Here is a 15,570-nt window from a genome sequence, read left to right as displayed (position 1 = left end):
GGTTTCCTAAGTAGGGGTAGGCAGTGGTGGGTTTCTAGGGCATTGGTAGTGAACTTTTTGGAGCTTTCAATGACAACAAATTGCCTACTTCAGCACAAGTGCCATAAGTTTACCAACACTATTCTAGGGGCACACAAGTCCCATGTCCCCTGTCCTAAAGCCTGGGAATTCTTGAAGCTCAGATAAGGACAGAACCAACTGGTGTACATGGCTTGGGCCCTCTGTCTGCTCCTTCTCGGGCTATTTTATTTCTAGCCCCTGCAGTCTCTAGCCTGCTTCTTCAAAGCCTCTCTTTCCCTCCTTCTAGCTCCTCTCCTTACCTCTCTACTTCTCTCACTCCTTTCTTTCCTCTCTTCCTCTCCTGCCTGCTTTGAATCACTTTCTTTCTCATCCCACCCATTCTGTTCCACACCTTTCTCTTGTTCCCCATTTCTTTTTTTTTTGTTTTGTTGTTTGGATTTTTACTGGTACCAGGGATCGAACTCAAGACCACACGCTTGCAAGGCAGGCACTTATGCCGCTGAGCTAAATCCCTAGCCCCGTTCCCCATTTCTTTAATCAGTTTTCACATTCCTCTCTCTGTCTTCTCCCTTTCCCCCAGAAGATTTAATGGATATTAAATTATTTTAAACCAACTTTCTTAAAAAAAAAAAAAAAAAAAAAAAACTTGGTGATAATGCTGACTCAGGACCATCTCACTGTTTAATATTGAATATGCAATTAATAGATAGATGTTTGGGTTTGGCTCTCTTTCCCCCTTTTCTACCGCAGGAAGAATAAAAGAGCTGATTAATCTGGCTTGGGGCAAGTGTCAGCAGCAGGAGATATATGGGAGAAAGGAGATGAGGTTAGCAACTTGGAGTCAGAGAGCGATTGCCTCCCAGGCAAGCGAGGGAGGAAAGGGATGGAGGCAGAGCTCCGAGAGGCTGCAGGGCTGAGGGACTTGGACAGCTCCTGAGGTTCTGACTACCTCGGTCTGGGACCAGTCTGCTCCCTTCCTGTTCCCTGCCAAGGCCCCTCTCCCTCCTCCAGAACTGTGGGCTTGGTTTATGGCATCACTGTTTCTTTTGCACATGTGGCTCCTCTCCTCCTTCATGGCCAGAAGTGCCACCTCCTCAAGCGTTGCCTCCTCTGAGGCCCCTGGCTGTCCTTCCCTCCATGACTTCACTCTGGGACTCCTGGTGGCATCTGCTGTCCAAGCCTTCACTGGGGGCTTTCCCTTTGCCTCCTGGCCTTCTAGCCATGCTACCTGAACACAGTGCTGGCACAGGTGAGTCACTGCCGGCCTGGATGACCCTGGCCCTTTCCTGGAGATGGTCTGCAAAAAAGGCCCCTGGGTCTCTAGCGTCCTGGGTGAGGCCAGGCAAGAACACTGCTCCTGTCACTGCTGGGGAAAGGGCAGGGACAGGTAGCATGAGCCAAGTGGGCTTTGCTCACTCTGATATCTCACACCTGAGCCATTTTTGCCCCCGAATGAACTGGACCTTGACTGACAATGTCCTCAAGAATGGCCATGCTCAGCAGGCCCTGGGGAGATGCGTCTGTGCTCCTAGGCACAGGGCTTCTTCAGGAAGCACCAAGATACCAGCCCAGGGCTGGTGCGTGCACCCAGAGGCTCAGGAAGGGACAAATCATAGAGGCCTTGTGCCCAGTCAGGTGCTGCTGGGGTCCTCAAGGGTAGTGGCTAGAGCTGGGGGAGTGAGGGAGTGCTCTTGGAGGGACCACAGGTGCCAGGGCACATGCAGCCCACCTGTTGTCACACTATAGTTCCTTCTAGGCGAACTGGCTCTCCAAATTTGTGAATAGCTTTAGTGTGGTTTGCTTTTTGCCCTTAATTTCCTGGTAAATTTCTTGGGGGAAGGAGAGTTTAAAAAAAGAAGAAGAAGAAAAAAAAAGAGGAATTCCTCAGTGTGTGGCTAAGTTACTGGGCAGGGAGAGCCAAGTGGTAGAGGACGCTGGGCTTGGGAAGGGGCAAACATGGTCACCTGGGTCAGAGCTGAGGTGGGTGAAGCACTTGGCAGAAAATGCCAGGAGTTCCTGGGAAGCTACCTAGGCTTTCTGCCCCAGCAGTCCTGCTTAGGGCAGAGGTAGGCTCAGGAGCATGTTAGTAGCTGCACCTGATGTCACCTTCTCAAGACAGGAGAGGCCTCAACTTCTTACGCTTCACTCAGTGGCCTCCTGGAATGTTCTCCTGGATTTTCTAAGCCCTCCCTGGGCTACTCCTATCTGGGGCTTTCTGGTAGGAGGCCCTTCTTCTTCTCCTGTTGGGTGTCCTTCTGACATTGCTGCTCAGCCTTCCACCTGGTTAAATTTCTGTGTGTCTTTGAGCTAGGGGCCCTCACAGATGGACAGGACACAGTAGTCCCTTTGGAGTCCTTGGCCTGGCAGGGACCTTTGGTCACTTGCCCAGAGAAGTGGCTGAAATCAGAGTTCAGGGCTGAGGCTGGGCAGGGCCAGTCGATATGAGGCCCATCAGGAGATGGCAAGGGTGTCATGGTCAACAAGATGGGAAGTAGGAAGGACGACACCCTTCTCCCCAAGAAAGTGGGCCAGGAAGGGAGATCTAGGAAATTGTGCTTCCTCTCTTTGGGGCTGATGTGGCTCCTTCTGTCCCTCAGATGACTCAAGTTGGTCTTAGCATCATGAGGGGTGGGAGAGTTTGCTGTGGGAGCAGACAGTGCTGGGTGGTGAAGGCCTAACTTGTTGCCAAAGGTACAGTGATACATCAGTTCACAAACTTAATTTGTTTTATGATTTTGGAGAAGACAGATGCATTTGAGTTTGTGTAGGGAAGGTAGCCATGGATGTATTTGTCACCCAATGCAGAGTTTGCAAACGCAAGCAACGTTTTGCTGAATTCTTTCATTTGAGAACTGAATTGTTTGCAAGCAGAAGCACTGATAAACCGAGGCATTACTGTACTTTCTCCACTCCCTTCATTTTCACTTAAACTTACAGCATGTTTGGATCCTGTCTGGGGAATCCTAGGGACAAGTCTGTGCCTAGAATGGGGCCAGTTTATCCTTAGAGCTGAGATGCAACTCAAGAGAGGCTGTCACTGGGGACGAAGCTGTCTCAAGCTGTTACCTGCCCTGCCCTTCCAGGCTGAGCTTTGGTGTGAAGCAGTTCCTTAGCCTGCCGTCCAGCAAGGGGCTCAGCCCCTCGTGTCAGGCTCTGGCAGGTTCCACGTTCTAGGGCAAGCATTTGTGAGTGAGCCCATGTGCTTTCCCTCCGTCTCCTTCAAGGTATCTGTCTGCCTGCTTGTACCCGCATCTACTTGCCCAGTCCTTATCCCCACGCCAGCATGTCACACACCCACCACAGCCCCTCAAATACACCCGTTCTAGCCTGAATCATCTTAGGGCAGGGTTGCAGCCGTCGCCTACCTCATGGACAGGCATCCCTTCACTCAGATCCCATCACAACTGGGTTTACTTTCTCAGCACCGGGCAGATACACCTTTTGGAGTATCTCGGAGGAAAAGCCCCAGGACTATTACTTTCCTTAGTATCCCAGCTCCTCAATGTCTTTCCATACCAGTCACCCGGAGCTCCAAAGCTGACACCAACCCCAGCCCTGAGGTCCCCCAGGAGGAGGAGCCAGGGAGTCGCTGCACCGGGACAAGGTGGGCAGGGAAGAGAGGAGGGAGGGGCAGAGACAAGTGGGCCCTCACGTGAAGGGGGCTGGCGCAGGCAGCTACTACCTCCTCGACTCTCGCTGTCCGCGGGCTTCACCTGGATCGGCCGGTTCATCTGTAACAAAGCACAGGGGCTGGGGTTACAGAGGGCTGGGAAGAGGGGCAGACGCCCTGTATTCACAGTGCCCGGGTGCTCCAGCACAGACCCTGCCTAGAGATGCCCCCCCCCCCCGCATGCTGTTGCAGGGCATCCTCCCAAAGCCCTGCCGGTCTCCCCTGCCGTGGCACAGTCCCATGACCCCCTTATTTCAGAGGATTGCTCTTCATCAGAGACACTCTGGGGCTCCCTCTTCCACTCTGAGCAGCTCTAGTTAGATTGTCATGGCACGATCTGAAGCTGATAGAATGCACACTCCTTCCCTTTACATCCATGAAGTCCTCCTGTACCCAAGGCTCACTTCCTGGCGGAGCCCTGGCCCCTTGAGAGAGCTGGAATTGCCAAAACAAGCCAGTCTGTAAATAGATGGACCCCTGCCCTGCCCAGTGCATGGCTTGGAGCTTGGACACTGCAGACATTGCACGTGGGATGGAAGTAGCTGAAGTTCTGGAGCTTCCAGCTCCTCAGCATGAGCAAAGGTCAGGACTGGGCTCCCGATTGCAGCCAGTACTGTCCCTTTAGGGTGTAGGTGGACTAGACCTAGCCACTTGCGTCCTATAGTGTCTGTTTGCCAAGGAAGCACTTTAAGACCCACTCCCTAAGTTTATGGGCCATAGGCCTCTCTTGGGATCCATGTCAATGCGCCATTCCGGCCACTAGGGGTCTCTGAACTCCAAGCATCCTGGCTTCGTAGCTGCCGTTTTCAACTCTCGCCTCTAAGCACCAGGGTGGGCTTTCCAGCTTTGAGTTCCCACCGTATTTCAGACAATAAAAATGATAGAAATCATGCCCACGCATCGTGCCTTATGTTTTTGACAGTACCGCTGCCATGCTCCTCCCGGATGTCTTACTTCATTTGCATTTGTGTCATAAACACGAGGCCCTGAGAGGCAGGAAGGGCGGTACACATACCCCCATACAGAGAAGTCACTCGCAGAGGTAGTGAGCTTTCCCCTTCTGGCCCACCTTGTGTTAGGATGAGGCCAGAAGCTGCAGTCGGGTGCTTTGAGATTTCGTTGCCAGTTCTGTCTTGTACAGGGGCTGGGCCAGCCAGTCACAAGCCTCCTGCCTTCCGGTCTAGGATTCAGAGTGAGTTTTGGCAGGATCCAGACAACTAGGGGTGAAGTGAGGATGCCCGTGACTCAGCAAGGTGAAGCTGAGGGCAGAAGAAGGACAGAGCCTCACTAGGAAGGACAGAGGCAGGAGGCGGGATGTGGAGCAGATGTGGATGGAGGCTGAGGGGACCAGAGCTGGCAGAGCAGGCCTCCAGGGCTAGTCCACTGAGACGGGCCAGGGTGTCACTGTTTGCTTCCAGGTCCTCATCTGACACCCCTGATAGAATTGAGGGAAACAAAGAGAGATGCCTGGACTGTGAGCCCTGGCAGCAGGAGAAATCATCTACAGCACACTTGACCCCAAGACGAAGGAGGCGTGTAATGATATTTTTGGTTTTCTCACAAAACACTGCCTTTTCGGAGCTTGAGGGAAGGGCTGAGAAGGCCAGCTAGGCACCTGGGTGTGGGGAAAGGGCTCCAGGCCATTCCTGATTTGCCTTTTGGAATTCATCATCTTACCCTTTCCCAGGCTGCCCCTTCCCTTGGGCTTGTCTTTCCTTCTCATCTTCCCTTGGACCTGCAATGTTCTACTCCAGAAAGGTTCTTGGGTTTGGTCTGAACCCAGCTCCAGCCAGTGGATCTGTGCATGTATTTCTAACAGGCTTAGAGCTTATGTAAGTTCTGGGTTGTCAGAAGTAGGGATAGTTATTACCATCTTGCTGGTGAGGAAAGCTGACCAGAATTCAGCCAGGAGAGGCTGGTGAGCCCTAACAATGTCATAGTCACTGGCCTTTCTGTATGTTCTATCAGTGACCCCAACCTCTCTGGGAGGAGGGGACCCAGAAGCAGGAAAGTGGAGAACATTTGGAAATGGCAGCTTAGGACCAGGGTTTTGAGCCATCAAATTGAACACAAGCTCTTCAGCCTGGAGTCTGGCCCCACTCCTATATCACAGCCACCCCAGTCTGCACACCTTCCTTCCTGACCCAGGTCCATTTCCCGGGCCTGTAAGCTCTCGCCTGCCCTCAGCCTCCTCCTCTTGATGTACTATTCATTTTTTGAGGATAGTCTATAGGATCCCTGTTACAGACTGAATTGCACCCCTCCCCCCAACCCATATGGTAAAGCTGTGACTCCCAGTGTGACTATATCTGGAAACAGGAACTTTAAGGAGGTAACTATGGTTAAATGAAGTCATAGGTGCAGGACTTTAATTCTACAGACTGCTGTCTTTAAGAAAAAGAAAAAGGCATGAGGGACCTAAGCACACAGAGAAAAGGCCATGTGCGGGCACAAGAAGGTGGCCCTCTTCAAACCATAAAGCCCTCCTAGCCACTGACCCTTGGACTTCCTATCTTCAGATCTGGTGGGTACCAGTCTTCTCACTGCGACAGCCCCAGCAAATCAAATGAACCCTTTAGTCTAGAAGTCTGGCCCACTTTCTAGCATGGGGGAGACTCCATAGGGTCCTCCCATTTTCCATGCAGAAGGCACACTCAAGGCTGGGGGCCGACTTGGAGGAGGTGAGGAGCAAAGGCTGCTCAGGCTTCCTCCCCAAGGGTCCACAGCACTATTGAGAGCATGAACAAGTGCTCTACACGCTATGTGGCTAGATTATAAGTCCTCCTAGCATGTGAGTGGAGAAAGTCTCTAACTTCAGTCAATGGAACAGAGCTTTGGAGAGGTTAGGAAACCTGCCTGAAGTCACACAGGTGGTAAGTGGTGATATCAGGATGAATCCAGGCCGCTTGCTGCTTGCCGCTTGCCTGTGTGTTCAGAAGATTCTGGGAGCTGGCAAGACAGAGCTTTGGGATGGTCTAGGAAAGTTTATGGCAGAGGCCAGAGGGTGGGGAGCAGGGTGTCTAAAGGGGGCGTACTCAGCAAAGATGAGGAGGAGGGTGCGGCTGAGATGGGGCAGGCTATGAGCAGTCCAGGCAGGGAGCAAAGCTATGCACAGGGCCCCATTCCAGGCCGGCAGATCCTTCAGCTTTAAGGGTGCTATCGGGAGGAAGTGCAGACCACTGAGAGGAGACTCGCATTTCTGAGTTCCATGCCAGTCTTCTCTGGATGGGCCTGGGAGCAGCTAGGGTAAGGCCTACAGATTCAGGGGCTGGGCTAAAGCTCTTTCTGTTATGATGAGTCCCATTTTTTATGGTAAATCAAATGGGGCAATGAAATCTCTGTGCATGGAGCCTTCCGCCCTGGTGAGCACCTCACCCTCAGGTAGCTGTTCCACCATCTCCTGTCCTTGGTTCTTGGTGGTTATGATGCTCAGCCTCATGTTCCTGATTTAAGCCTGGGGTGGCCTTCTCTGGGTGCTTCGCCTGCTTGTGTCAGCTCTGCACAGTGCACCCCAGACCTTGTCCATGCCTCACCCGTAGACCTCTCCGTGGAGCCCTCAGCTTCTCTCTACTTCATTGTGGTTCCCCAACAGGAGTCTAGTGTCTCAGCCAGTTTCCCACCTGCCCTCAGCCCTGGGTTGGGCACCCAAGGGTGCTTTAGTGGTGTAGAACTGACTGCTCCCACTGGATTCATGTCTCCTGTCTCCTGGGCAGTTTTTCGTGTCCCAGTATAATTGGGAGGGTGGTCAGTGTCCAGGGCTTTGCAGAGCTTGTCAGACAGGTGCCACGCTAGACGATGAGATAAAACACAGTCTCTTGATTTCTTAATTCTCAGCAGAATCAAATTGTCAGGTTCCAGCAAAAAAGCTCAGCTGGATCTGACTCTTATAGTGGGCTGGGACCTGAAGAGGGACCACCTGCTTCTGTCCCCACCCCTGTCTGGATACAAGCCTTGGTTCTGCCTTGAAGAGGGAGGCAGAGCAGAGTAAGCTGGTCTGGGAAGACGAGCTGGGGCTGCAGAGCTTGGGGGAGAGGACAGGAAAGAGCATGGTTTGGGCCGAGGATGAGGGGGAAAACAAGGGAATGCCTGGCCCGCGAGAGTGAGACAGGGCACAGAGTGGTCAGAGGAGGTGGAGGAGCCAGAGAAGAGCCTGGAAGGAAAAAGAAAGCCCCAAGGGAGCGACTGCCACCTCTCTGCCCTTCTTGTGTCTTTGCCCCTCAAGTCCTGGGCCTTGACACCTTGTACTGCTCTAGTGCCTGTGTCCCCCGTCTCCTGCTTCTGGTCCAGCTATTCCTGCTAGCTGTGTGGTATCCCTCTAGGTGGCCCTGGGTTGTGCTGGCAGGAGTCTGGCTGACTGGGTTGTGGCTTTGTTGCTGTCTCTCCACAATGCAAGTCATCAGTGTCTCCATGGAGGCCCTGTGGCCTCCTGTCTGGGGCCTGACTCCAGAGCCCCAAGGGGTATTTGTCCAGCCAGGCTGCCTTCTGTGGGTCAGGAACAGCCTCCTAAGGTCTCTTTGGAGGCTCCTAGTATCAGCCATCTGGGAACACCACTTGTGAATTGTGTTCTCCTCTCAACCAGGATCCCTCTCAGGGAAGCAAATGACCCTGCCCCAGGACTTTGGGACATGTTCGTTCCCCAAAGCCCTTTCTTTGCTCCCCAGCCCTTCTACTCTGCCTCTGCTGCCATTCCCCCCTCCCTATCCATCTACTATTTTTTGCATCAACACATATCCATGCATTAAACAAGACATTCCATTAATTTCTTCATCATCATAACTTAAGCTGGGACATACCCTTTAAATATTCATTCAGCTATGAAAACTGGGCATTAAAATTTTAATAATGTCAAGCTCATTTGAACCAGCCTCCTTGGGGACGATTACGATACAATTAGAATAAATACGATGATTGAGCCGGTCGAAAGGCTTCACCTGTCCAGCGTGGGTCCCTCTGAAAGAAGCAGCCTGTGGCTGTGGGCAGACAGACTGACAGGCCAGACATGCTTGATTCCTTCTCCCTCTGTGCATTCCCCACTCCACACCTCTGCTCTGCTCCATCCTGCCATGTCTATGTCCTGGGAGTCTCTGAAGGTCTCTGCTCCCTGACCCTGAGAGCCAGGGTGAAGCCCTCCATCTCCCTTAGCAACAAGGCTCTGATTAACCCCATCTGTTCCAGGTACTCATTTCCTCCCCCTCCTGGAACAACCTAGGCTGTGCTCACTGGGCTTGTGTAAGAGTCCTTTTCCAGTCTGTGTGTGCTTTCTATCTCTCCTGGAGGCTGGAATGAGCACCCCACCAAAGCAGAGCCAGTCTTAGAGTGGGGCCCCCCATGCCCTCCTGAAATGCCTGTGTTCTGCCACTACAGGGAGGGACTGTAACCTTTGCTGGAGCTTCCTGCCTGAGGGCTGGCATGGAGATTTGGGGAGGACCCAAGTCTTCCTTTATCCTTCACTGTCCATACTCCCTAAAGAGGCCTGAGTGTGTCCATTTCCCTCTTCCTTTGGACAGTCTTCACTGCCCACAGCACCAAAAGGTCCTATGCTGGAGTGTTCCCTTCAGATTGAAGCTCAGGACTGAGCTCTGATTGCCTAGCATGCACGTGTGTGTGCACGCACTTATAAGTGCACGTGCCTGCTTGATTAACCTGTGTGACATCACAGGCATATTAAAAGAATTCTTTTTGGCCCAGGGCCTTAGGATGCGAAGAGATAGTGGCAGAAATGCAAAGGAATCTCAGCAAAGATCAGCCTCCCCTGATTTCCCACTCTGTGACCAGAAATGCATTACGATGTAGACTAATGGTGCTAGGCACAGGGGGAAAGACCAGATGGCAGCCGAGGTTATTGTGGTGTCCCAGGGGGACAGTCCATGTGCTCTCCAGAGACTGCTGAGCCCATAAATGCAATTCTAGAGTGGGTGTGCAAACCTTAAAGCAGGGGGTCTTTTCTACATCTGAGCTATGTGAGCACACAATGGTGTTTAGCTTCTCCTCTCACCAGAAGAGCTCAGTTTCCCTCAATTCAGGAAGTACCTGGTTCTTAGCCTGCCCAAGCCCACCGCCTTCCCTGTGAGTCCCCCGCTCTCCACTACTGTTCTTAGACAGTCCTCAAGAGGGCAGTCCTGTTCCCTCACCCATCCACGCACTACTGTGGACCTGGTTCACATTCCTCATCACCATTATTGTTTTTGAGCAGCTCCATTTCTCATATTCATAGAAAACTCAGGCTTCCTGCTCTTTCCTCTCCTTTCCCCAGCATACACGTCAGGCAATGGTGAAAGGGCAGATTCTGCATGCTGGGCTCCACTGGGGCATCAAGGCTTCGGCAAGACATAATTTGCAGGGCCTCTTGTTCCAAGAGCAAGAAAAAAGTGTCATTTAAGTACTAAAATACCAGTTTTCTCTCTTCCATTCTCTCTCTCTCTCCTCCCCCTTCTCCCTCTCTCCCTCTCTTTCTACTTACGGCTTTTTTTTTATTTGCTATTTGATGTTGTTTCAAGTAAAAAAATATAAATTGTAAATCATTTCCATGAATTTTGCCATTCATCTTTATTTCATGCAGTGCCAGTTTTACATACAAATATCAGGGCATTTTCTTCCTAGGCGGAATCACCAGAAAGTGCACAGTGTATTGTGTGGCTTGAGTCTGGTGGGTACTTTGAGGTAGTCCAAAAGGACAAATGCAAGTCAGATTCATAAAGGCTGGAAGAGCAGGTCACCTGGCCAGGGTAGGGAAAGGTCTCAGTGGATTACTCCTTACACATGGGGACCCTTACAGTCTCCCACAATCCTACCTGCAACCTTTGGGTGAATCCTGAGCCTGTGGCCCGCCAGTGGGAAGTAGGTGTCCTGCCCTAGCTGAGGGCTGGTGCTGGGAAGTTGAACCAATCCTCAGTTCCTCCTATGAGCCCCTACCCTGACCCAAGGTGGGCAGGTGGCCCTTCAGGACATTGAGATGTGCTAGGTTCCTTGATGAGAAGTATGACCTGCTGACACTGAGCCTCTGTTGATTAGCCAGCTATGCCACAGCATGACCAGCCTGGGCTCCCACAGGTAGAGTGTGTCTAACCTGGATCCCCCAACTTGTATCCAGGCCTGTGCTTGCTGGCATGGAAGACAGCAGTGATTGCAGAAGGGCTGGAGATGTGGATGGGTCAGCAGCTGGGAAGGTTCTACCTTACACAAGTGAAGACTCCAATAATACGAGTCCCATGCTCCATTGTCCCACAAGTTCAGTTACAAAACACAAGTTTAAAGATAATGTTGAGAATTTTAAGACAGAGACGACTGAGCTCTAAAACTCAAACATGGGACCTCCCAAGTATAAGGCCGTTGTTCCAGAACATGTCTATTAAAGATGAATGGCAGGTACTTTGGAGAGGACAGGCTGGGCATCATCAGCCACAGGTATAATAGACTGGTGATGAGGAAGCCACAACCCTGCCACAGACCTAGGAGGAAACTCACCAATGAGCTCTCAGGGAACAAAGGCAGCTGCTTCTATGGACGCTGTCCTCTGCCAGAACTTTAGTTTCATGGCACTTTGTAGATCATAATTAACAAATTAATCAATGACAGATTTATCTGCTTAAAGCACTAGGAAGGCAGAGTCTAAATCCATGGTGTGTTGGATTTCTGGGCTGTGCTTAGTAGGCTTAGTGGTAGTGAAATTGGAGGAAAGAATGAGTCCTTGCCTGGGGGCTTCTGCTGTCCCCAGCAAGAAGGTCCAGGGGAATGGCAGACACAGTGCCTATTATGTGTAGCTTATTGTGAATATACTGGTACTTTAATTACCTCCTTAATAACTTACATATGGTTTACTCCGTAAAAAGGGGCTAGTGATTCAAGGGATCCTATCTACTGCCATCATAAAGTTCTGATTCATAGGGGCCCCCAGCAGTTATCACAGATGCCCTCCTTGCTACCATGGTCCAGACTCTGAAGCCTACCTTGGCCAGGCCAGCTAAAGCACCCCTGCTAGGGTACAAGGGGCCTAAGGCTGTCTGCAGGTGCAGCTGTTCCTGTGCCCTTTTCTGCCTGGCTGTCTGTAGGTCTCTGTTTCTCCCCTTGGACTTGCAATCAAAAGCAGATGTCCTTTCAAGCTTTCCATTCTTTCTGCACTGCCTTGTCCCAGTTTGTGGACCATTAAGGGCCAGATATGAGGTTTATTCATTTAATTCCTGTCTCCAAGAGAGAAGGCCTGCACCCATTTTGTTTCCAATGCATATCCAGGCACATAGTGGGTGTTTTGGAAGTACTGATCAAATGGATGATCGAACCCTCTGTTGTACCCTGTCCCTCATGCCTCATTTGTGCCCTGGTGCTAGGAGTGCCCAGGGGCCAGAAGTGGGTCACTGCCAGGATGGTCTTGTTTCTTGCTCAAAGAGAAAGGTCCTTTAATCCTCCCTCTTCCGGCGAAGTGGCATTGTTGTACCTTTGGATTAGGAGAGGTTTATTGAAGCGGTGATCATCATTGAGAGAGACAGCCAGTGAGCACCAACCAGACAGAAGAACCGGAGGTTATTGTTAAAATATGCAAATCCGGAGCCCATTGAAATGCAAACCCTCCAGATAAGGCTTTTTAATAAATCTGGCTTCTGCTGCACTCCAGGCTCCCAGGAGGCCATCTGATACTTGCTGGGTCAGGACACATCCCAGCATGTAGGGCCTGTCAGCTCTTCACCCCTGTCCTCATCCAAGCTGCCCAGGATGGGGCAGGCTGGCCAGCCAAGGTCCTGGCCTGTTCCTTAGGCAAAGTGGCCTCTGAATCACCCTGCCTTCCATTCTCACCCTCATCCTTCCATTCCAGTTCAGTGCTTGCCTGTAAAGTCCTGAGTCTGCCTCCTCCTCCAGGAAGCCTTCCACCACTGGGGTCTCCTGCCCACACTTACCACTTTTAGTGCCATTGCCTCTGGACTCACTTTGGTCTGCTGATATCGAAAGCAGCCCTCAAACAGATGCGAGATGGTTACCAGGAAGCAGCACAGGTGCTGCCAACCTAGCAACATGGCTGTGACTTGGTGGCATTGAGGCAAGATGTGAGAAGCCAGATGTGTAGGGGGAAACTGGGCGTCCAGCTGTGGCAGGCACACAGCTCCTTCCTCTTTGCAACCTTGTCACAACACAGGACAGGACCTGTGTCTTCAGTCCTTCTTGGAGCCCAAACTCAAGGGATAGAAAAGGTAGAGGGGTGGAGGGACAGGGCAGGGATAACTCAGAGGCAGGCGGTGAGACGAGGAAAGGCTGGAGGATGTGACAGGGTGAGGAAAGTCACCCAAGGGTGAGTGAACATATAGGTCAGGTGTAGAGGGGGAGGACTTGGTGTGGTCAACGGGGACCTCAGTCTGCAGTGACCAGAGCAGGCCTCTGGTAGTTTGAGGCAAAGATAACACAGGGACACATTTAGGAAGAGGCAGGAAGCAACATGCACTGAAGGGTGGAGCTGGGTCCAAGGTGCAGAAAAATGCTGAGCAAATGTGTAGATCACGAACGGCCAGCGTTCTCTCAGTATCTGGTCCCCTCCTACCTGTGGAAGACAGATATTTAGGGCTCGTGCTCAGGAAGTCCTCGAGAAATTGATTAAATGATCCCCAGTTTGGCTTTAACTCTTGGTTCCTGAGTGGGCTCTTGTCTCCACCCAAGCTTGGCAGAAGGGGTTGGGGGTGGGGTGACACTTCTGCAGTCTTCAGTCCAGAGGGTCCTCTTTGCAGCTCACACATCCTCATTGGTTCTGCCCCCACAAACAGCCCGGGTGGTTGCTATGCAACAGGCTGCTGTGCTTCACTGTGTCCAGAGGGCAGCAGCAGGTGACACTGGGAGCTGATGGTGGGCTGCTGGGCAGCCCACGCTCCTTCCGTCCGTTCTCCTCTTTCTCATCCTTTTCCAAGCCTCCTCCTCTCCTTTCTTTCTGGAATCAGTCTACAAAATCTTTTCCTCTCCATCAAAGGGCTCAGAGAAAGAAGATCCCCCTCACCTATAAGCCCATGGCTGCTTCTGGAGGGAGGGCTCCCAGCTGGCCTTTGTTGTCCCCTGCCCTCTCCATCCCTGTTGCGGTGGGGGTTTCTTTGTGGGTTGATGCTTCTTTGGGTAGAGGCAAGCGAGGTGGGAGATCACAGTGAGAAATGGCCAGGATGGACCCAGGGGTTCGCACCTCTGTTCCCAGTAGGGGCTGAGGCCCACATGGCCTGGAGCAGTGGGCTCTTTGCTTTGTCTCCAAGCCTCATTTCCCTCTTGCAGCTCCTACCAACCGGCCAGGGCTGCGCTGGTGGCTGGTGAGGGTGGGCGGATGCTCGTGGTCTTAATTAAGACCGGCTGCCGTGGAAACCAAGCTAATTAGCCTGCTCGGCCTGGCTGGGTCACTAACCCTCTTCAGAATGGGGGTGTGTGATGTTTGAAAAAACAGCGTGGATAGATAATTCTGGCTGAAACAAGCCCTGATTTAGTTTCAAGGCCCGGATTGTGGGCCTAGTTCTGACGCGTACTTGCTCTTAGAAGAGGGGGCAGTTGCTTAACCCCTTAGAGACAGCCTCATGGGGCTGATTAAACATAGTAACTGAGGCACAGCTCTTAGAACAGTGCCTGGCACCTAGGGAATAAGCAATGGTGGTCCTCTACCTTCTCCCCAGCTCCTCTCTTTCTTCCTCTCCTCCTACTTCTCTCTTTGTTCTTCTTAGACTTCTCATAATCTTGAGGAAAATACTCAAATTTGAGTCTTTTCCCTTTCCACCCTTGAGTCCCTAGGCTCTCTTTTGGATGCTACTGATCAGACAATTTCTTCGAAGAGTGGGGTGGGAGATCATAGACTATGGAGAAGCAGGATACAACTTGACCTCGGGGACATGCGGCCCACATTGTCTCCCTAGGGCCCCTCCTCCACTTCTGTCCCAGGTCTGCTCTTTCCACCTGATCTATCAATACTACAAGTGGCTACTTTGATTAGCCACAAAGTTCACCTATTCATTCATTCATCATTGAACACCTTTGCATGTAAGCCCATCACCAGCGTCGCTGGGACAGCCTTGCTAGAAGAACATGCAGGCCCATCCTTCCTGGGCAGCAGCTGAGCACTGTGCCTCCTGCCCTCCATGCAATAGCATGAGCTGATTCCCAAATGCTCAGCCACATGGCCCTGCATTGGGCTCACCTGGCAGTGTCACCATCACTCTGACTGGTGGCTCTTGCACTTAGCTCACACCCTTACAGTGTGGGGCTGGGCTTCCTGGTGCATGGGGTGTCCTGCATTCACTCTGACCAGTGCTGTGATTAGAAAGGAGGGGTTTGCAGCTGGAATGCATCCCCTTCTTGTTTCCCCTCACCTGTCCCCAAACCAGAGCTCCACAGAGCAAGTTAAGCCAGTCCTCCAAGGCACCTTCCTCTCCTGAGTGACTCTTTCCTCTCCTGAGGTCTCAGTGTATTCATCTGAACATGCTCACGGTCCTCTTTCTTAGCGAGCAGGTTCCTGGTCCCTGTCCTGTGGTGGCTGACACTGGCCCAAGACCACCCGATTTGGGGCTTTCATCACCTGTGACTGATCCATCCACAGTTCATAGGGTGGACCTTTGGAGATTAGAGTCTGGGCTTCTTGACAGCTGGGATGGGCAGGAATGAGAAGGTAGTAGTGGGCTGGGGATTTAGCTCAGCAGCATAAGCACCCACCTTGCAAGCAGGCAGTCCTGAGTTCGATCCCTGGTACCGATTAAAAAAAAAAAGAAGAAGGTAGTGGTGCCCTTATCCACGTCATCTCTGCCAGTCTCCCTGGTGCTTCTCCCAGCCTGTCCCTCAGCCAGATGCTCTGAGGCACCCCCCTTGGATCCTCCCCAGTGGGGCTTTCAGGGCTGTGCTCTGCACTGCCAGGCTGAGCCTCCTCTGCAGCGAGGGGAGGG

At 52.0% G+C, this 15,570-nt stretch overlaps 1 protein-coding gene across 50 annotated transcripts in view; it reads right to left on the bottom strand.

Annotated features, from left to right (window-relative positions):
* The window catches only part of Celf4 (CUGBP Elav-like family member 4), a 286,507-nt gene that overhangs the window by 63,744 nt on the left and 207,193 nt on the right, over positions 1 to 15,570 (bottom strand). For 29 of the 50 annotated variants that reach the window (XR_010041570.1, XR_010041571.1, XM_063232055.1 and 26 more), the window contains exon 3: positions 3,674 to 3,752. Coding sequence is in view for 48 of the 50 variants with exons in the window: in XM_063232055.1 (XP_063088125.1) it covers positions 3,674 to 3,752 (79 nt within the window). In the remaining 2 variants the exon portion in view is untranslated. The remainder of the gene's footprint in view (positions 1 to 3,673; positions 3,753 to 15,570) is intronic. The other 21 variants (XM_063232059.1, XM_063232060.1, XM_063232061.1 and 18 more) reach the window with 1 other exon arrangement.

The sequence above is a fragment of the Cavia porcellus genome, unplaced genomic scaffold, assembly GCF_034190915.1.
Source record: "Cavia porcellus strain 051 isolate PalLab524CR breed Dunkin Hartley unplaced genomic scaffold, mCavPor4.1 scaffold_20, whole genome shotgun sequence".
Taxonomy (NCBI): Eukaryota; Metazoa; Chordata; class Mammalia; order Rodentia; family Caviidae; genus Cavia; species Cavia porcellus.
Note: the sequence above shows the minus strand (reverse complement) of the source record. Positions and strands in the feature narration are given on the sequence as shown.